General features: G+C 38.6%; 1 protein-coding gene across 1 annotated transcript in view; it reads left to right on the forward strand.

Annotated features, from left to right (window-relative positions):
- The window catches only part of C12H1orf185 (chromosome 12 C1orf185 homolog), a 48,692-nt gene extending 29,639 nt beyond the window's left edge, over window positions 1-19,053 (forward strand). The window contains exons 4-5 of the mRNA XM_010370395.2: window positions 16,578-16,614; window positions 18,673-19,053. Coding sequence (XP_010368697.1) covers window positions 16,578-16,614; window positions 18,673-18,977 — 342 coding nt within the window. The 3' untranslated portion in view covers window positions 18,978-19,053. The remainder of the gene's footprint in view (window positions 1-16,577; window positions 16,615-18,672) is intronic.
- The last annotated feature ends 4,108 nt before the right edge of the window (window positions 19,054-23,161 follow it).

Genomic DNA, 23,161 nt, shown 5'->3' on the forward strand with positions numbered 1-23,161 from the left:
AGCTGAAAGATCTGGTTCCGGTGAAGGCCCTCTTCCTGGTTTGAAGACGGCCTTTTTCTTGCTGTGTTTCCATATGGCAGGGAGCAGAGAGAGTAAGAGCACACTTTCACATCTCTTCTTATAAAGGCACGAATTCCATTCATTAGAGTCCAAGTCCTCATGTCTTAATTACTTCCCAAAGGCTCCAACTCCTAATATCATCACACTGGGGGTTAAGATTTCAGTGCATGAATTTTGAGCTGACACATACATTCAGTTCGTAATAATATCAACACAATCTCTCCAAGTTGCTGCATCAATAGTTGGTTCTTTTTCATGACTGAGTAGTGTAACATTGTGTGTTATACTAATGATTAAACCACAAAGTTTAATCATTTATGCATTGAGGGATATTTGAGATAATTCCAGTTTGGAGCTTGCAAATAAAGGTGCCACAAACATTCATGTACAGGTTTTTCTGTAGAGATAAGTTTTCATTTCTCCAGAATAAATGCCCAGGAATGCAGTTTCTGGGTCATATGGTGAGACCCAGAACCTGGCAGAGACACAAAACAAAAAGAAAACTTCAGGCCTATATCTTTGATGAACATTGATGCAAAAATCCTCAACAAAATACTGGCAAACCAAATCCAGAAGCACATGAGAAAGTTTATTCACCACAATCAAGTAGGCTTTATTCCTGGGATGCAAGGTTGGTTCACCCTATACAAATCAATAAATGTTATTCATCATATAAACAGAACTAAAGACAAAAACCACTATGCACTGAGTTTTTTAAGAAACTGTCAGCCTTTATTCCAGAATAACTGTCCCATTTTACATTTCCAACAGTAATGTATGAGAGATTCAGTTTCTTTCTTTCTTTTTTTTTAAGAGACAAGGGCCTTGCTATGTTGCCCAGGCTGGACTCTTCACTCCTGCTCTCAAGTGACCCTCCCACTTCAGTCCCCTGAGTAGCTAAGACTACAGACGTGTGCCACTACACTCCAAGATATGCAATTTCTAAGCATCCTTGCCAGCATTTGATACTATGTATATTATGTTAGTCATTTAAAAATATGTGTTTTCATGTATGGTATATGTGTCCAACTTCATTCACTTGCAATAGATATCTCATTGTCCCAACACCATTTGTAGAAAAGTCTTTTTTCCCCATTCCATTGTCTCAGCACACTTACCGAAAATCAGTTGACTGCAAGTGTGAGTGTTTATTTCTGGACTCTCAGTTCTATGTCATTGATTTATATGTCTCATACCAATACCATACTGTCTTGATTATTGTAGCTTTGTAGTAAATTTTAATATCAGGAAGTGTGAGCCTTCCAGTTTTGTTCTTTTTCAAGATTATTTTGACTATCATAGTTTTACATCTTACATTTCTATGTTTAGTCCATTTTTAGTTAATTTTTTTTTCTTTTTTGAAACGGAGTTTTACTCTTCTCGCCCAGGCTGGAGTGCAATGGTGCTCTCTTGGCTCACTGCAACCTCCGTCTCCCAGGTTCAAGTGATTCTCCTGCCTCAGCCTCCTGAGTAGCTGGGATTACAGGCATGCGCCACCATGACTGGCTAATTTTGTATTTTTAGTAGAGACGGGGCTTTCTCCATGTTGGTCAGGCTGGTCTCAAACTCCTGACCTGAGGTGATATGCCCACCTTGGCCTCCCAAAATGCTGGGATTACAGGTGTGAGCCACCAAGTCCAACCATTAATTGTTTTGAATAAGGTGTGAGGTTTAGGTCAAGGTTCATTTTTGGCAGTACCTATGTCTAATTGTTCCAGTATTATTTGTTGAAAAAGTAAACACATTGAATTGCTTTGCTTTGCATCTGTGAATTGCTTTTGCAATTCTTCTCCCATTTATGGCAGTTCCTCCTCCTCCTCCTCCTTTCTCCATTTTAGTCAGTGGTAAGAGCTACTGTAGATGTCGTCTCTCTTATGAAGGGTTTGTCACTTTCTGAAGTTTAGCTTTTTGTTTTATTTTTAAAAGATGATTATTGGCCAGGCTTGGTGGCTCACACCTGTAATCCTAGCACTGTGAGAAGCTGAGGCGGGAAGATCATTTGAGTGCAGGAGTCTGAGACCAGCCTAGACAACAAAGCAAGACATCATCTCTAGCAAAAAGAAAGAGTAAGAAAGAGGAAGAAAGGAAGGAACAAAAAAAAATTTTTTTTTTTTTTTGAGACGGAGTCTGGCTCTGTCTCCCAGGCTGGAGTGCGGTGGCCAGATCTCAGCTCACTGCAAGCTCCGCCTCCCGGGTTCACGCCATTCTCCTGCCTCAGCCTCCCGAGTAGCTGGGACTACAGGTGCCTGCCACCTCGCCCAGCTAGTTTTTTTTTTGTATTTTTTTTAGTAGAGATGGGGTTTCACTGTGTTAGCCAGGATGGTCTGGATCTCCTGACCTCGTGATCCACCTGTCTCGGCCTCCCAAAGTGCTGGGATTACAGGCTTGAGCCACCGCGCCCGGCCTAGAACAAAAAATTTTTTTAAAAGATAGTTAAGCTTATCCATATTGCTTGTGTCATTACAGTAAGAGCAATGGTCTTTTACAACTTTCTACTTTTAAACCTAAAATAAACAATGATTGGCCATGGATTGCTGGCCTGTTGAAATAGTCATTTTCTGGCTAGTTTATAGAAATGATCTCACTGCTGCCACACTACTAAATGCTTTGGTTGACACCACCCATTGGAGTGTAGTGACCAGTGGTCCAAGAGCACCTCAGTTCCCCCAGCAAAGTGAATTCCCAACCTTGAGCCAGAGAGCAAAGTCAGGGCCCAGTACAAGTCCCTTAGAGTTAGAGCACACAGTCTAGGAATTGGGAGCTGAGGATTGGCCCCTTAAAATATTCCAGAAATGAAGCCAGTTAGTTGAATCTACCTTATACCACAATCAAACCCTCAAGGTCATCAAATAGGAGAAAGGGATAAAGAAAACATCCACAGGTCAGCAACCTCAGAGATTGATGGTAGATAAACCCACAGTGCATAAACCCTGACAATTCAAAAAGCCAGAGAGCCTTCTTGCCTCCAAATGACCACATCACCTCTCCAGCAAAGGTTCTGAACCAGGCTGAGATGGCTGAGATGACAGCGATAGAATTCAGAATATGAATAGTAATGAAGATTACTGAGCTACAGAAGTGCATTGAAACCCAGTGCAAGGAAGCTAAAAGTCATGATAAAATGATGCAGGAGCTGACAGACAAAATAGCCAGTATAGAAAAGAACCTCACAAACCTGATAGAGCTGAAAAACACACTACATGAATTTCATAATGCAATCACAAGTATTAATAGCAGAATAGACTAAGCAGAGGAAAGAATCTCAGAGCTTGAAGATGGGCTTTCTGAAATTAGTCAACAAGAATAGAGAAAAAAGAATGAATAAAACTTCTGAGAAATATGGGATTATGTAAAGAGACCTAATTTATGACTCATTGGTATCCCCAAAAGAGATGGGGAGAATGGAACCAATGTGGAAAATATATTTCAAGATATCATCCATCTCTTTCAGGGAAATACAGAGAACTCTAGTAAGATACTTCACAAGAATATTATCCCTGAGACACATAATCATTGAATTCTCCAAGGTCTAAATGAAAGAAAAAATGTTAAAGGCAGCTAGAGAGAAAGGTCAAGCCACCTACAAAGGGAAGCCCATCAGACTAACTGCAGACCTCTCAAAAGAAACCCTACAAGTCAGAAGAGATTGGGAGCCAATATTCAGCATTCTCAAAGACAAGAAATTCCAACCCAGAATTTCATATCTGGCCAAATTAAGCTTCACAAGCAAAGGAGAAATAAGATCCTTTTCAGACAAGCAAATTCTGAGAGAATTTGTTACCACCATATCTGCCTTACAAAAGCTCCTGGAGGAAGCACCAAATATGGAAAGGAAAGACCCTTACCAGCCACTATAAAAACACTGAAGTATACAGACCAGTGACACTATAAAGCAACCACGTAAGCAAGTCTGCAAAATAACCAGCTAACATAATTACGACAGGACAAATCCACACATATCAATATTAACCTTGAATGCAACTTGGTTACATGTCTTAATTAGAAGACACAGTAGCAAGCGGGAAAAAGAAGCACGACCCATTGATATGCTGTCTTCAAGAGACCCATCTCACATGCAACGATACACATAGGCTCAAAATAAGAGAATGATGAAAAATCTACCAAGCAAATGGAAAACAGAAAAAGCAGGGGTTGTAATCCTAGTTTCAGACAAAACAGACTTCAAACCAGCAAATGTTTAAAAAAGACAAAGAAAGGCATTACTTAATAGTAAAGGGTTCAATTTAACAAGAAGACCTAACTATTCTAAATATCTATGCACCCAACACAAGAGCATCCAGATTCATAAAGCAAGTTCTTAGACACCTTCAAAGAGACTTAGACTCCCACACAATAGTAGTGGGAGAGTTTTACACCCCACTGACAATATTTGACAGATCAATGAGACAGAAAATTAGCAAAGATATTCGGGACCTGAACTCAGCACTGAATCAAATGGACTTGATAGACATCTGCAGAACTCTTCACCCAAAAACAACAGAATATACATTCTTCTCATTGCCACATGGCACGTATTCTAAAATCAATTACATAATCAGAAGTAAAACACTCTGGCTGGGTACAGTCGCTCATGCCTGTAATCCTAGCACTTTAGGAGGCCAAAGCAGACAGTTTGAGACCAGCCTGGCCAACATGGTGAAACCCTGTCTCTACTAAAAATACAAAAATTAGCCAGGCATGGTGGCATGTGCCTATAATCCCATCTACTCAGGAGGTTGAGGCAGAAGAATCACTTGAACCTGGGAGTCAGAGGTTACAGTGAGCTGAGATGGCACCACTGCACTCCAGCCTGGATGACACAGTAAGACTCTGTCAAAAAAAGAAAGAAAGAAAAAAAAAAGTAGAACACTCCTCAGCAAATGCAAAAGAACAGAAATCCTAACAATCTATCTCTCAGACCAAAACACAATCAGATTAGAAACAAAGACTAAGAAATTCACTCAAAACTATATAATTACATGGAGATTAAATAAACTGCTCCTGAATGTCTTTTGGGTAAACAATGAAATTAAGGTAGAAATCAAGAAGTTCTTTGAAACTAATGAGATCAAAGGTGCAACATACCAGAATCTCTGGGACATAGCTAAGGCAGTATTAAAAGGGAAACTTATAGCACTAAATGCCCACATCAGCAAGTTAGAAAGATATGAAGTTAACAACCTAACATCAAACTAAAAGAACTAGAGAACCAAGAGCAAACAAATCCCAAAGCTAGCAGAAGACAAGAAAGAACCAAAATCAGAGCTGAACTGAAGGAGAATGAGACACACACACACAAAAAAAAATTCAAAAGATCAATGAATCCAGGAGTTGGTTTTCTGAAAAAAATAATAAAATAGACTGCTAGCTAGACTAGTAGAGAAGAAAAGAGATTGTTCAAATAAATACAACCATAAATGACAAGAGGGATATTACCAATGACCCATAGAAATACAAATAACCATCAGAGAATATTATGGACACCTCTATGCACATAACTAGAAAATCTAGAAGAAATGGATAAATTCCTGGATACATACACCTTCCTAAGACAACCAAGAAGAAATTTAATCACTGAACAGACCAATAATAAGTTGTGAAATTCAGTCAGTGATAAACAGGCTACCAACCAGAAAAAAACCAGGACCAGATGGATTCATAGCTGAATTCTACCAGATGTGCAAAGAAGAGCTAGTACCATTCCTTTTAAAATTATTCCAAAAAATTAAGGAGGAGGGACTCCTCCCTAACTCATTCTATGAGGCCAGCATCATCTTGATGCCAAAACCTGGCAGAGACACAAAACAAAAAGAAAACTTCAGGCCTATATCTTTGATGAACATTGATGCAAAATCCTCAACAAAATACTGGCAAACCAAATCCAGCAGCACATAAGAAAACTTATTCACTGTGATCAAGTAGGCTTTATTCCTGGGATGCAAGGTTGGGTCAACATAAATCAATAAATGTGATTCATCATATAAACAGAACTAAAGAAAGAAAACCACATGATTGGACCGGGCACAGTGGCTCACACCTGTAATCTCAACACTTTGGGAGGCCAAGGAGGGCAGATAACCTGAGGTTGGGAGTTCGAGACCAGCCTGACCAACATGGAGAAACCCCATCTCTACTAAAAATACAAAATTAGCCGGGCGTGGTGGCATATGCCTGTAATCCCAGCTACTCGGGAGGCTGAGGCAGGAGAATCACTTGAACCTGGGAGGCGGAGGTTGTGGTGAGCCGAGATCACACCATTGCACTCCAGCCTGGGCAACGAGAGTGAAACTGTCAAAAAAACAAAACAAAACAAAACATGATTATCTCATTCAATGCAGAAAAGGCTTTAAATAAAATTCAACACAACTTCATGTTAAAAAGTCTTAATAAACTAGGAATTGAAGGAACATACTTTAAAACAATGAGAGCCATCTATGACAAACCCATACTCAGCATCATACTGAATGGGCAGAAGCTGGAAGCATTCCCCTTGAAAACAGGCACAAGACAAGAATGCCCTCTCTCACCACTGCTACTCAACATAGTACAGGAAGTCCTGGCTAGGGCAATCAGGCAAGAAAAAGAAATAAAGGGCATCCAAATAGGAAGAGAGGAAGTCAAACTATCCCTGTTTGCAGATGACATGATCCACTATCTGGAAAACCCCATTGTCTCAGCCCAAAAGCTCCTTAAGCTGATAAACAACTTTGGCAAAGTCTCAGGATACAATATTAATGTGCAAAAATTACTAACATTCCTATACGCCAACAACAGTCAAGTTGAGAACCAAATCAGGAATGCAATCCCATTCACAATTGCCACAAAAAATATAAAATACCTACAAATACAGCTAATCAGAGAGGTGAAATAACTCTATAAGAAGAACTAGAAAACACTGCTCAAAGAAATCAGAGATGACACAAACAAATGGAAAAACCTTCCATGCTCATGGATAGGAAGAATCACTATTGTTTAAATGGCCATACTGCCCAAAACAATTTATAGATTCAATGCTATTTCTATTAAACTACCATTGACATTCTTCATAAAACTAGAAAAAAATTTTTATTTTATTATTTCTATTTTGATTTTGATTTTTTTTTTTTTTTTGAGATGGAGTCTTGCTCTGTCACCCAGGCTGGAGTGCAGTGGTGTGATCTGAGCTCACTGGAACAAAAAAGAGCCTGAGTAGCCAAGGAAATCCTAAGCAAAAAGAACAAAGCTGGAAGCATCACACTACTCCACTTCAAACTATACTATAGAGTTACAGTAACCAAAACAGCATGGTACTGGTACAAAAACAGACACATAGACCAATGGAACAGAACCCAGAACCCAGAACCCAGAAGTAAGGCCACACACCTACAATGATCTGATCTTTGACAAACCTGACAAAAACAAGCAATGGGGGAAGGATTCTCTATTCAACAAATGGTGTTGGGATAACTGGCTAGCCACATGCAGAAGACTGAAACTGGACCCCTTCCTTATACCATATACAAAAATTAACTCAAGATAGATTAAAGACTTAAATGTAAATAAAACCCAAATGTATAAAAACCCTGGAAGACCACCTAGGCAATACCATTCTGGACATAGAAATGGGCAAAGATTTCATAATGAAGATGCCAATAGCAATTGCAACAAAAGCAAAAATTGACAAATGGTATCTAATTGAACGAAAGAGCTTATTCACAGCAAAGGAAATTATCAACAGAGTGAACAGACAACCTATAAATGGGAGAAAATGTTTGCAAACTATGCATCTGACAAAGGTCTAATATCCAGCATCTATCTGGAACTTAAACAAATTTACAAGAAAAAAACAAGCAACCCCATTAAAAAGTGAGCAAAGGACATGAACAGACATTTCTCAAAAGAAGACATACCTGTGGCCAAGAATCATTTGAAAAAAAGCTCAATATCACTGATTATTAGAGAAATGCAAATTAAAACCACAATGAGATACCATCTCACCAGTCAAAATGGCTATTACTAAAATGGTGGCTCATGCCTGTAATCCCATCACTTTGGGAGGTGAGGCAGGTGGATCACTTGAGGTCAGGAGTTAGAGACCAGCCTGGCCAACATGACAAAACACCATCTCTACTAAAAAATACAAAAATTAGCTGGGTGTGGTGGTGCACACATGTAATTCCAGCTACTTGGGAGGCTGAGGCAGGATAATCACTTGAACCCCAGAGGCAGTGGTTGCAGTGAGCTGAGATCATGCCACTGCACTCCAGCCTGGGCGACAGAGACTCTGTCTCAAAAAAATAAAAAACAATAAAAAAATTTAAAAACATGCTGGTGATGCTACAGAGAAAAAGGAATTCTTACACACTGTTATGAGAATGCAAATGAGTTCAATCATTGTGGAAGACAGTGTGGCAATTCCTCAATTCTTAAAAACAGAAATACCATTTGACCCCGCAATCCCATTACTGGCTATTACCCAAAGGAATATAAATTGTTCAGTTATAAAGACACATGTGTGTGTATGTTCACTGCAGCATTATTCACTATAGCAAAGACATGGAATCAACCTAAATGCCCATCAGTAGTAGACTGGATAAAGAAGATATGGTACATATACATTATGGAATACTACACAGCCATAAAAAAGAATGAGATCATACCCATTGCAGGAACATGGATGGAACTGGAGGTCATTATCTTTAGCAAATTAACACAGGAACAGAAAACCAAATACTGCATGTTCTCATTTATATGTGAGAGCCAAATGTTGAAAACACATGGACACATAGAGGGGAACAACACACACTGGGGGCTATAAGAAGGTGGAGGGTGGGAGAAGGGAGAGAATCAGGACAAAATAACTAATGGGTACTAGGCTTAATACCTGGGTGATGAAATAATCTGTACAATAAACCCCCATGACACAGGTTTACCTGTGTAACAAACCTGCACATGTACCCCTGAACCTAAAAGTTAAAAAATATATATATTTAAATCAAAAATAAATCTTATTTATGTTTGTACATAACTTATTTTTATTTTAAAAATTGTAATAAAATACACATAACAAAATTTACTGTTTTAACCATTTTGAAGTGTACAATTCAGTGGCATTAAGTGCATTCACGTTGTGCAACCATCATCACCATTCATCTTCAGAGTTCGTTTGTTTGTTTGTTTGAGACGGAGTCTCACTCTGTCACCCAGGCTGGAGTGCAGTGCTGCGATCTCGGCTCACTGCAAGCTCCGCCTCCCGGGTTCATGCCAGTCTCCTGCCTCAGCCTCCCTAGTAGCTGGGATTACAGGCGCCCGTCATCACGCCCGGCTGATTTTTTGTATTGTTAGTAGAGACGGGGTTTCACCGTATTAGCTAGGATGCTTTCAGTCTCCTGACTTCGTGATCCGCCTGCCTCCACCTCCCAAAGTGCTGGGATTACAGGCATGAGCCACCATGCCGGCCCAGAATTTTATTTTTTTAAGACAGAGTCTTGGTCTATCGCCCAGGCAGTGGTGCAATCTCGGCTCACTGCAACCTCCTCCTCCCAGGTTCAAACAAGTCTCCTGTCCCAGCCTCCCAAGCAGCTGGGATTACAGGTGTGCACCCCCATGCCCAGCTAATTTTTGTATTTTTAGCAGAGGTGGGGTTTCGCCATGTTGGCCAGGCTGATCTTGAACTCCTGACCTCAAGTGGTCCGCCTGTCTCGGCCTCCCAAAGTACTGGGATTACAGGCATGATGCACTGTGCTCAGGCCATGATGTCTTTTCTTTTACATGTGGATGATTTGATTGCTAATATTTTACTTACTTTTTTACATGTCTGTAAATGAATGAAATCAGCCTCAAATTTCCTTTCTTTCTTTCTTTCTTTTTTTTTTTTTTTTCTTTTTTTCCCAGAGACAGAGACTCACTGTTGCCAACCAGGTTACAGTGGAATGGTGTGATTATAGCTCACTATAACCTCGAGCCACACCTGGCTAATTTTTGTATTTTTAGTAGAGACGGGCTTTCACCATGTTGGCCAAGCTGGTCTCAAACGCTTGGCCTCAAATAACCCTCCCACCTTGGCCTCCCCAAAGCACTGGAATTATAGACATGAGTTACTGCAGCTGGCCAAATCTTCTTTCCTATATTGTACTGTCAGACCTTTGTATCAAGGTTATGCTAGGCTCATAAAATGATTGGGGAGGGTTTCTTCTTTTTCTATACTCTGAATAGTTTGTAAAAGAGTAACTATTTGTTTTTTGAATGTCTATTAGGCTCAAATAGTCTTGGATTTAAACTGCCCTTGCAGGAAAATATTTAACTATTAAATCTATTACTTCACAGTGTTGTGTGACAAGGATAATTATTTGTATGAAATACAATATAAATGGCGCCCCCTAGAGTTGCTATTGTTGTCTTAGATTTTCATTCATTTTTTAAAACTTGTACAAACCATTATCATCATTTTTGTATTTTTCTCAGTAACACTTCAGTAACACACAAACCCAAACTCTGAGTGTGTTATAACAACAAAGGTTTATTTCTCACATTACATATCATCTGTGGGTCAGCATTGGCTCTACTTGGCATGTTCTTTCCATTCTGGTATCCAGGCTGAAGGGATAGTCTCTATCCTAGCACATCCTTTCCTTGTGACAGAAGAGAGATGTGGAATCACAGTGTTGGCCCTTAAAGCTTCTATCTAGTCACTTCTGCTCATATTTTATTGGCCAAAGCAAATTTCTTAGTCAAGCTTGATGTCCGTGATACAAAAAAAGTATAATTAGCTCACTGAGAATGGCAAATAATTAGCAGCAGTAATGCTGTCTACTACATACAGGTACCATACAGTCAATGTTTACTTAGATTTACCAACAAATTGATCACTTTCATTGTCTTTCATGCCTTCAACATCAAACTGTTATTCTGGGATGACTTTTCTTTTTGTGCAAATTACATCCTTCAGAATTTATTTTAGTGGGTATCTTTTGTTTCCAAGCTCACTTGGTTTTGGTCATCTGAAAATGACCTTTTTTATTCTCCTTCTTTCAATGGATTCTAGGTTGACACTCCTTTTCTTTTAGTAAAGGGAAAATATGCCTTCTGGCTTTCATAGTTGCCACTGAAATAATACTAGCAGTCTAATTATAGTTCATTTTTGTTCAGTTTTTCTAATATGTATCTTAGGTTTAGATTGCTTTATTTATGTTTAATGTTGGTTGTGATTTGTTTGGCTCTTTGAATCTATGGATTTTTGCCTTTTTCAATTGTGTGGAATTGGTATCATTTATTCTCCACATGGTTGGTATAATTCACTAGTCATCTAGAGTGTCCTTTATGGAAATGTTTTTAGCCATGAATGTAAATTCTTTGGTAGACATAGGGCTATTCATGTTACTATCTCTCCTTGAATGAGTTTTAGTAATTTGTGCCTTTCGAGGGATTTTCCACTTCATCTAAGTTGTCTAATTATTGGCATAAAGTTGTTAATAATATTCCCTTATTACTTATTTAATGTATCTGGTACCTGTAGTGATATTCTCTTGCTCACTTCTGATATTTATTTGTGTTTTCTCCCTTTTTCCCCCCTAATTGTTCTGGCTAGAGTTTTATCAATTTTATTAATATTTTCAAAGAGCTATATACTTGTTTTATTGATTTTCTTTGTTGTTTTCTATTTTATTGATTTCTGCTCTAGTTGCATTATTTCTGAGCTCAGACTTTTGATAGGTTAGCCCCATCCAATTCAAAGGCATCAGTGATCAGACTCACCCAAAGTAAATTATTGTATCTCAGTAAGGAGAAATGGAGAAGAGAACACAAATATTTAAAGGAAATAAATTTTCCTCTAGGAAACTAGAGAAATGGGAAGAACTCTACTGAAGTTTTGCTATGTTCAACAGACGTGTGCAGTGATATTAAGAAGAGATAAGGCCAGGGATGGTGGCTCATGTCTATAACCCTCGTACTTTGGAAGGCCAAAACAGCAGGATCACTTAAGCCCAAGAGTTAAAGACTAGCCTTGGCAACACAGACAGACTCCATCTCTACACCTCCAAAAAAAATTAGCTGAGTGTGGAGGCACATGCCTATGGTTCTAGCCACTTGGGAGGCTGAGGTGGGAAGATCAGCTTAAGCCTAGGAGGTTGAGGCTGCCATGAACCCGTGATTGCACCACTGCATTCCAGCCTGGACGAGACAGTGAAACCCCATCTTAAAAAAAAAAAATCAAGTACTTGTAATTAGCCCTGAAGTACTCCAAACTTTAGAGGTTAAGCACTAGTCAGTGTGGTAGAAAGAGAACCAAGAGGTGTCCCAAAAGCCTAGTGAAGAAGGTGTTTAAGAGGTGGGAGTTATGAACTGCGTCAAATGGGTGTATGTGTGTGTATATTTTTTCTGAACCACTTGAAAGTAGAATGCATATTCTTTTCCTTCACTCCTTAATACTTCAGTGTACATACTAAGAATGAAGACACTCTCTCAATTATTATAGCTTAGTTTTCAAATTAGGGAAATTTAATATTGATTCAAATACTCTCATACATATATAATTTTTTTTTCTTTTGAAACGGAGTATCGCTCTGTTGCCCAGGCTGGAGTGCAGTGACGCAATCTAGGCTCACTGCAACCTCCGCCTCCCGGGTTCAAGCGATTCTCCTGCCTCAGCCTCTGAAGTAGCTGTGATTACAGGCATGTGCCACCACGCCCAGCTAATTTTTGTACTTTTAGTAGAGACAGGGTTTCACCATGTTGGCCAGTCTGGTCTCAAACTCCAGACCTCAAGTGATCTGCCTGCTTCAGCCTCCCAAAGTGCAAGTGCGGGATTACAGGTGTGAGCCACCGCGCCCAGCCCAAATACTCTCTTATATTTTTGTAGCTTAGTTTTCAAATTGGGGAAATTTAATACTGATTCAATGTTTTCATAAAATCTAAAATCCATATTCCATTTTTGTCTGTTATCCCAATCATATCCTTTATAGAATTGTTTCCCTTTAGTACAGGATCCAGCCCAGAATCACATTTGCATTTAGTTGTCATGTCTCTTCAGTCTTCCTTATTTAGGGACAATTCCTCAGCCTTTCTTTGTCTTTCATGATATTGGCATTTTTGAACAATCCACAACAGTTATTTTATACATAATAGGTGGCTCCTCAATTTGGTTTTTCCTTGTGATCAGATTTAGTTTATCACATCTGAAGGCATATACAGTGTTTATCTGTGGATTTTTGCCTTTTTCAATTGTCTATAGAATTGGTATAAATTATTCATCAAATGGTTGGTATAATTCACTAGTGAAGTCATCTAGAGTTTCCACTGTGGAACAGTTTTTAGCTATGAATTCAATTTCTTTGGTAGACATAGGGCTATTCATGTTACTGTCTCTCCTTGAATGAGTTTTGGTAATTTGTGCCTTTCAAGGGATTTTCCACATCATCTAAGTTGTCTAATTTATTGGTATAAAGTTGTTCATAATATGTCCTTATTATTTATTTAATGTACCTGGTAGCTATAGTGATATTCTCTGGTTTACTCCTGCTACTATTTTTTGTTTTTTTGTTTTTAGGCAGAGTCACTCTGTGGCCCAGGCTAGAGTGGCATGGTGCAATCTTGGCTCACTGCAACCTCCACCTCCCAGATTCTCATGCCTCAGCCTCCCAAGTAGCTGGGATTACAGGTGTGCACCATCATGCCTGGCTAATTTTTGTATTTTTAGTAGAGATGGGGCTTCACCATGTTGGCCAGGCTGGTCTCAAACTCCTGGCCTCAGGTGATCCACCTGCCTCAGCCTCCCAAAGTACTAGGATTACAGGTGTGAGCCACCGTGCCAGCCTCACTCCTGAGTATTATTAATTAGAGATTATAGATTGATCACACAATCAAGATGTTTGTTTTTTGTTTTTGCCACACTGTATTATTCCTATTTTTTACCCTTGCGATAAATAAACGACCTGTGTGAAGACACTTTGAAACCACACAGATATCCTTCTCTTTGTCAAACTTTACTCTCTAGCTATAAAAATTATTTGTGCTTGAGTAAATCTTAACTAAACTGTAGCAAAATGGTGATTTTCCAACTCTGCCATTCCCATCCACAATTGTCATTTAGCATTCTGTGAATGTAAGGAAGCAGCTGTCCCTTCTCTGTTGTTTTATTACCACTGTGGATTTGTGGATTTCTATTTCATTCAGTAGATTATAATCCATCACTACCATTATTTAGATGCCCAAATTTTCCCAAATCTAGTTAGTATGTACGACTTCGAGATTGTTCTTCTGTCTTTTTTGATACATTCCCACCATTTTCTGAATTTTTTCATAACTGCTGACATATAGCATCATTTTTAACAGTTGAAAGAATATGCATTGTATTAATATCTATGTATCATAATACATTTAACTATTTCCTTACTCTTGGAATTTTTAAAAAATTAATTAATTAATTAATTATTTTGAGACAAGGCCTTGCTTTGTCACCCAGGCTGGAATGTAGTGGCACGATCATGGCTCACTGCAGGCATGACTTTCTGGGCTCAAGAGATCCTTGCGCCTCAACCCCCAGAGTAGCTGGCTCTACAGGCATGCACCATCATGCCCAGCTAATTTTTGTATTTTTGTAGAGATAGGGTTTTATTATGTTGCTCAGGCTGGTCTCTAACTCCTGGACTCAAGGGATCCACCCATCTTGGCCTCCCAAAGTGCTAGGATTACAGGCGTGAGCCACTGCACCCAGCCATATGCTTGGGATTTGAAATTGCGGGTTTTAAAAAACAGTGTTGGATGAATATTCTGGTAGCTGAATGTTTATACAAAACCTAAATTATTTACTTGGCATAATAAATTTCTAGAAGTGGGTTTATTAAGTTTCACTAGAAAAAATTCTACCTGTGTACATGTAGCAGTATATAAGAATGCCCATTTGTCATTCCCTTATTTTGGGTAGAATTTTAATCAGTCTAGGGCCTTAGTCTTTGGTTCGCAGATCAGCAATATCAACATTACCTAGGTGAGCCTATTAGAAGTGCAGACTCTTATACCCCAACACAGACCTACCGAGTCAGAATCTGCATTTTAACAAGCTCCCAGGGTAATCTGTCAGCACATCAAAGTCTGAGAAGGAATATTCTAAAGTAATTTATACAGGAGTCACAGAATGCATTGGTCTTAAATCTAGACAAGGTAAGGTCAGGAAGCCCATACTGGCATTTGTTAATAAAAGGTGAAAGTGACAAAGAATTAAAGTTGTCTTTGTAAAAAGTGCTGGTTGGGTGCAGCGGCTCATGCCTGTAATCCCAGCACTTTGGGAGGCTACGGTGGGAGAATCACTTAAGCCCAGGAGTTTGAGACCAGCCTGGGCAACAAAGTGAGACCCCACCTGTACAAAAAATTTTAAAAATTAACCAGACATGGTGGGTATGCACCTGTTGTTCCAGCTACTCAGGAGGCTGAGGCAGGAGGATCACTTGGGCCCAGGAACTTGAGGCTGCAGTGAGCTGTGATCATGCCACTGCACCCCAGCCTGGGTGACAGAATGAGACCCTGTCTCAAAAAAAAAAAAAGAGGTTTATTCTAATAAAATGAATATAAGTATCCCAAATAAGCTTTTTTGGGAGACAGGCAAATGCAGATCAGCACAGAGCACTGACACATTTTCTCCCACAACATAAGACATGACACTATTATCTCTCCAGCTTCATCTTCACTCACTCCATCCCAAACGCTCTATGCTTTAGCCTGTTGTTTATCTAGTTATCTAAGAAAAATCTGAATTAGAATCACTTGCAGAATGTGTTACAATGCATACTCCCAGCCCCATTTCTAGAGAATCTGTTTCAGAAGGGTCTGATATTACAATCAAGAATTAGAATTTTAGCATGCACATCAGGTAATTCTAATGCCCTAAAGTTTGAGAACTACTACACCACTACACTTCCCAGAACATATCTGGAATGTATTGTTTAAACAATGTTTTATTTGCTATTAAAAAAAATTCCCAAGCCAGGCATGGTGGCGCGCACCTGTAGTCCAGCTACTCAGGAGGCTGTGACAGGAAGATCGCTTGAGCCCAGGAGTTCGAGGCTGCAGTGAGCTATGATCATGCCACTGCACTCCGGACTGGGTGACAGAGCAAGTCTCTGTCTCTAAAAAAATAAAAATAAAAATAATATTCCTATTTCTATAAAGACCTTCAACCAGAATTCACTTTTTTGTTATTATTGCTGTTAGTTCATTAAACAAGTCTAGGGATTCTAATTATTTTTTAGCCTTCTCTAGTTCTGACCAAGTTGCTGAGGATGGAGAGAACGAATCCTATTTGAACTGTTATTCCTTATTCTGAAGACTGCCTTTTTGGACCAATCCAAATTCATTTCAGATGATACTTCAACTTTTTCTTTTCTCTCAATATATTTTGGTGAAAGAAATTCATGCTGTGGAAAGAAACATTTTCCATTAAAAAATTATAATGTCAAAATGTGTTACTCTTATATAAAATATATGAAAGAAGTTATATAAAAAATATTCTGATTTTAAAATACAAATAACTTTTTTTAATGTAGGAGGAGCAAAGAAAAAAGGAAGCAGCACATATAAAAGGTATTTTTTCTCAATAATTTATTAGAAGAAATCTTAATGAACTTAGGCAATTCACATCTTGAAGAATCAAGAGGTTATCCTAAATGTCATCTAAGTATCTTAATGGTATGAAAATGTTAGGGAAACATTAATTTATTATTATGTAAAAGGGCATAAATTTTTTAGAAAAAATGGAACTTGCAATATCATATCTTAAACTAAAATGTGAGGTTTTAATTTTTATCTCTTATTTGTACCCAAAGTTACCATAGTCAGTGTCTAACAGTAATGCTTGAGAATAAAAAGATATTGCATATCACGTCTTAGTACCTCAAAACATTACCTCCTACATAAGTTTAGAGATGCTGAATATAAAAGATAACAAGATATTTTACAGAGCTTTAAAAATGTAGAAAATATAAAAGTTAATATGTTTAGACCAAGCGTGGTGGCTCGTGCCTGTAATCCTGGCACTTTGGGAGGCCGAGGTGGGCAGATCACTTAAGGCCAGGAGTTCAAGACCAGCCTGGCCAATATGGTGAAACTCTGTCTCTACCAAAAATACAAAAATTAGCTGGATGTGGTGGTGCAGGCCTGTAATCCCAGCTACTTGGGAGGCTGGGTCAGGAGAATCGCTTGAACCTGGGAGGCAGAGGTTGCAATGAGTCAAGACTATGCCAATGCACTCCAGCCTGGGTGACAGAGCAAGACTGTGTCTCAAAGAAAAAAAAAAAGATATGTTTGCAAGAATGGCCTTATACAGAAGTTTTTTAAAAAGAAAAGTTAATATGTGAACTATTATAAAAGGTATTATAGAATATTTTATAGATATTGTATTTTCTAAAACAGCATATCTTAATGGCAAATGTACAGCATAAATATTATAATGGGAAAAGCATGAGACAAAGAATGAGAATCTAGGCTAAAATCTATTTTGTATCTGATCTGTAATGCGTCATTTATCTAAGTCTGTTTATTATTTTCATGAAGTGGTGCTAACAGTAACTACCTTGAAGAATTATTAAGAGTATAAATAAGATATAGAAGTATATCAAAATGCTTTGTAAATTGAAAGTCTCTACAGGAAGGTTTGTTACTATTATTGGTATAAAGCCAATTCATACACCCTTCCCAATGCAGACCAAGTATTTTCTAATACATGCCTAAGGAAGCATGTACTTTTCTTTTTTGATGTTGAGTTGTCCTTATTTTATTTTATTTTATTTTATTTTATTTTATTTTATTTTATTTTATTTTATTTTGAGACGGAGTCTTGCTCTGCCGCCCAGGCTGGAGTGCAGTGGCCGGCTCTCAGCTCACTGCAAGCTCCGCCTCCCGGGTTCACGCCATTCTCCTGTCTCAGCCTCCGGAGTAGCTGGGACTACAGGCGCCCGCCTCGTCGCCCGGCTAGTTTTTTGTATTTTTTAGTAGAGACGGGGTTTCACCATGTTAGCCAGGATGGTCTCGATCTCCTGACCTCGTGATCCGCCCGTCTCGGCCTCCCAAAGTGCTGGGATTACAGGCTTGAGCCACCGCGCCCCGGCCGAGTTGTCCTTATTTTAAAATGAAACAAATTAGTTATAAAATCCTTTGCTCCAAGTAGAAACTATGTATCTTACAAATGTTTTTTGCTTGGTTTTGAGTTTTAAAGATTACTGTAGTAGTTATTTCTACTATCATAAATAATTATTTCTTTCTCAGAAAGTTGAATTTGTAATGCAATATTTACACAGATTGACTAAGCAAGAAATGATAGTTTATTAATTATACCAGTATTGTTAAAATTTATTTCTAAAACAAGGCAATCAGTCTTTTCTGATTTTAAGGAATATTTTGAAACATTTCTAGCCTAATTAGTCTTTTTCTGTTTAAGCAGGTTGATTTCATTTAGAATAGTCTTTTCTATTCTTGATTATCATGAAAATATTGCTAATTCCTAATTACATATAACACTGTGTGGATGATGATAGCAACTCAGAATTTCTTTATAGCATTATCCTGCCCACTCTGACATTGTCCTTATGATTAAGAGTTGGCTCATGAATATATAATATTCATGGTAAATCTATGTTTTTACAGCAATTAAAGATCATTCTAAAGATGAATCCCGCCTTGCAACAAAAAGTGTCATTTGTGATCCCTCAGAGACCAGCTCTGCAACAAATCGCAGCAATGTTACATTAAGCTTATCAACATTGCCATCTGATTCTTATTACAGCCGAAGTGTAGAAGCAGCTGATGACTGGTTTTCTGATGATTCTCTAGTGAAAAGGAACTCTCCAATGCCTTCTCTCGGGGAACCTCTAATGGAAAAAGTATTTGCATACCTGTCAACCATTTCATTAGAAGAGGGTGCTGAAAATGTACTGAATGACACTTTATGATCATCAAAAAGATGACCACATTAAGGGAAAATGTTCATGAAGAAATATAGAGGTTGAAATACAAAACTTTCCACATAATACTGAGTGACTTTTTCTTTTGAAACCTTGTATACACTGAAATCGGGTAAAGTTGAAACTGAATTATCAGCTTCTGAGTCTCTTAACATGTCCATACTAATATTACTATTTTTCTTCTTTACAATAGAGTGGCTCTACTTCCCTTACTGGTTCTTATTTCTAGAAACAAAATTAGGAAGAACTAGAGTGATGTCATGAATATTAAGCTTAACTTAATGTTAAGCTTAACTCTCATCCAAAGACGTATTAAGTAAAATGAGTGTATGTCAACAAATAGGAGAAAAACATTTAAAATTTTTCAGCACAAAAATAATATATTTTTTTTTCTTTGAGACTGAGTCTCGCTCTATTGCCCAGGCTAGAGTGCAGTGGCGTGATCTCAGTTCACTGCAACCTCTGCTTCCAGGGTTCAAGCAATTCTCCTGCTTCAGCCTCCTGAGTAGCTGGGATTACAGGCGCCTACCACCACACCCAGCTAATTTTTGTATTTTTAGTAGAGATGAGGTTTCACCATGTTGGCCAGGCTAGTCTAGAACTCCTGACCTCAAGTGATTCACCCGCCTCGGCCTTCCAAAGTGCTGGGATTACAGGCATGAGCCACCACGCCTGGCCAGAAAAAGTATATATTTTTGAATAAAATATCCACAGCACTTCCTTATACTTTTGATGTTTTCAGTTTTATTTCGATGTGGGTAGGGCTGGGTGGAATATCTCTATTAGTTTTTCTGAATTTAAAACACATAAATTACTTATAATTCAAATATTACCATGTTATGCTTTTAGTAAGCAGTATAATTTTCCTCCTGCAAGATAGCTTGAAATGCTGAATCCAGAAAATAGACCAGGCACAGTGGCTCATGCCTGTAGTCCCAGCAGTTTAGGAGGCTGAGGTGGGCAGATTGCTTGAGCCCAGGACTTTGAGACCAGCCTGGACAACATAGTGAGACCCTGTCTCTACAGAAAATGCAAAAATTAGCCTGGTGTGGTTGCACATACCTGTAGTCCCAGCTACTTGGGAGGCTAAGGTGGGAGGACCATTTGACCCCTGAAGGTTGAGGCTGCAATGAGTGGAGAATATGCCACTGCACTCCAGCAGCCTGGGCAACAAAGTGAGACCCTGCCTCAAAAAAAAAAAAAAAAAAAAGAATTCAGAAAATAATTTTATTTTTCCTTTCCTATCTTTATTTCTCAGAATGTTCCTCACCCTCACCCTACTATGATAAAAATGCTTACAGGCACCTGACTCACGCTAGATGATTTAGAGTTTCTCTCCAGTCTATAAGACCCTTGGTCAAATTTCTATATACAGTTCTGAGGGATGTCTGACACTTACTATGTAATCTTTTTCTTTTTCTTCCTAAACATTCTCCATGTAATTAGTATTTTTCTTCCCCTTGGGAAAAAATGACTCATTAACAAGCATATTAGCTTTTGTGCTTAAATTACCCATACTAAGACCTATTCACACCTTCCTGAGAGATAAATCATACCTCCTACAATAAATGCAAAGAACTCTCCCTCAAATAAGTTTATAGCATTACCCAGGCCTGTCATTCCTATCCCAAGGGCAATTGTAAAAGGAGTTAGAACTGCTCTCTCTTTTGAAGCACCTGGTCGTTTTCACACAGTGTGCCATGGGTTCCAGCACATCTACAGCTATCCTCACCTAAATCTAAGTAAGTTCAAGCTCTATAAGAGGCAGTAAAAACAAAAATTTTAACTGTCCTCTGTCTCTTGGTGTCCTGAAACTTCTGTTTTACTTCCAATCCCAGAGAAGGGAGTTATTTCTAATTTTGGTGATGTCCTAAAACTTCCCTAGGAATTTGGGGTTAGAGGTAAGAGATTCTGGCTTTCATCTGACTCTTCTCTGGAATAGAGGAAATACAAACTGGGGAGCTATGGGTTGCCATGCCTACCGTGTGGCTTAGGAAGGGAAAAAAACCAAAAACACCAAATATGCAGTGAGGGAGCAATGAAACATTTGCAAAGTGAAAACTGGAGACGAGAGATTAGAAGAGTGTGATTTCTGACTATCTAACAATGCTCTCTTCCCTTGTCCCAGCCCTTCATGAAGTATGGCTATAATGCCTACTCTTGGTTTGGTAGGGTATTCTTGTATCCTAATTATAAAATCTCCTTTTTGTTTAAGCTAGCAAGATTCGATTTGTATTACTGGCCACAGTCCCTAAGGCCTCACTTCAACTGTTGTTCTTTGCTTTGTTAAGGTATCCTTGTAATTTTATAAGAAATCCCCCTTTTGGCATAAACTAGAAAGACATTTGTTTCTATTACTACAATCAAAGCATCCTGCCTGACCAAATTATTGTTTATATTACAAATTATAAATAGATTTATGCATATAAAGTAATTGTTATTCCATAATAATATAATCAGTTGAATTTCTTTCTTTTTTCTTTTCCTTTTTTTTTTTTTTTTTTTTTGAGACAGAGTCTCACTCTGTCACCCAGGCTGGAGTGCAAAATGGCACTATCTCGGCTCATTGCAACCTCCGCCTCCTGGGTTCAAGCGATTCTCCTGCCTCCGCCTCCTGAGTAGCTGGGACTACAGACATGTGCCAACACATCCAGCTAATTTTTGTATTTTTAATAGAGACGGGGTTTCACCATGTTGGCCAGGCTGGTCTTGAACTGCTGACCTCAAGTGATCCACCCACCTCGGCCTCCCAAAGTGCTGGGATTACAGACGTGAGTCACTGCACCCGGCCATAAATGGAATGTATTTCTTAAAAACTTAACACATTTACTCATTTATTAAAATCTTACTCCACATCATAGGTATATACACTGTTCTATTTGAAAAGTCCTGTGAACAATACTTATGAAATTATGCCAGTCTAGAGTAATCTCATTTTCAAGAACTATAAAGGATCTGAGATTTCACTCTTTATGCAAGCTGACAAGGTATCATGCAACAGTTTCGGGTCTTTTGGGTTAGAAACAAGGGGCAGCCTATTGTTCATAGCAATAACAGTAGTCAGAGTATCATCATTTTTGACATCCTTTTGCGTTATTTCCTGGGCCCGCAGTTCCTGCAGGCTGGTATGAAAGAGGGTCAAGATAATGCCTGCACCAACAGTGGGCTGCATTACAGGAAGGAGTTTAGGGAACCAAATATTTTCAAATGGACAGTAATGCATACCTGCCCTTTGTACCAGAGGGAGCCACTGTCTCTCTTCCAGGGTTGTTCACTATATGAACATCCTTGAAAAGATAATTTGGAACATAGGCAGTCTGTTTCTGCTCACAGACATGCAGGCATGTAAGAGACCCACAATTGACACTGACATGGGGTATTAATTACAGATCTTTTGATTACATATACCTGAAAACCAACTCAAATTGGCTTGAGGAGAAAAGTTTTGTTTCATAAACAGAATCCAAATAATGTTTGAACAATTAAATGTAGGAAGTACAAAGTTGTAACTGGGTCTCAGGAACAGGTGTAACAGGTTCAAATTTCATCAGGACTTTCCCTATTTCTACCAGTCAGGGTTCAGTGAGGGAAGAACTACTTTTAGGATTGGGGTAAGAGATTTATTATTGGAATTATTATATCTTACACAATTGTAAGAGGAGCCAAGGAAGTGAAGTTTAAGGAGAGAAATTGGAGAATCAGAGGAGTCACCAGCAAGATAACCTGAAACTCTGACCAAGAGATCTTTTGAAAATGAATAAATAAATAAAAATAAAAAGTAAAACTTTTTTTTAAAGTGAATAACTAGAGAAACCACTTTGTTCAACTGCCACAGTAAGGCTGTAGAGGAAAGGTTTGTGGGAATGTCTACAGGAAGCTGTGCCTCAGCAGCAACTGCCTTTGGGTGTACAACGTAGTTCCATGTTTCCTAGCCTGGAAATATGGAATGACATTTAAAAATGTATTTTATTTTTATTTATTTATTTTATTTCTATTTTTTGAGATGGAGTCTTGCTGTCGCCCAGGCTGGAGTGCAGTGGCACGGTCTTGGCTCACTGCAACCTCCACCTCCTGGGTTCAAGCAATTCTTTGCCTCAGCCTCCCACATAGCTGGGATTACAGGCACCAGCTACCACGCCCGGATAATTTTTTTTGTATTTTTAGTAGAGATG

Source organism: Rhinopithecus roxellana, chromosome 12 (assembly GCF_007565055.1).
Source record: "Rhinopithecus roxellana isolate Shanxi Qingling chromosome 12, ASM756505v1, whole genome shotgun sequence".
NCBI classification, from domain to species: domain Eukaryota; kingdom Metazoa; phylum Chordata; class Mammalia; order Primates; family Cercopithecidae; genus Rhinopithecus; species Rhinopithecus roxellana.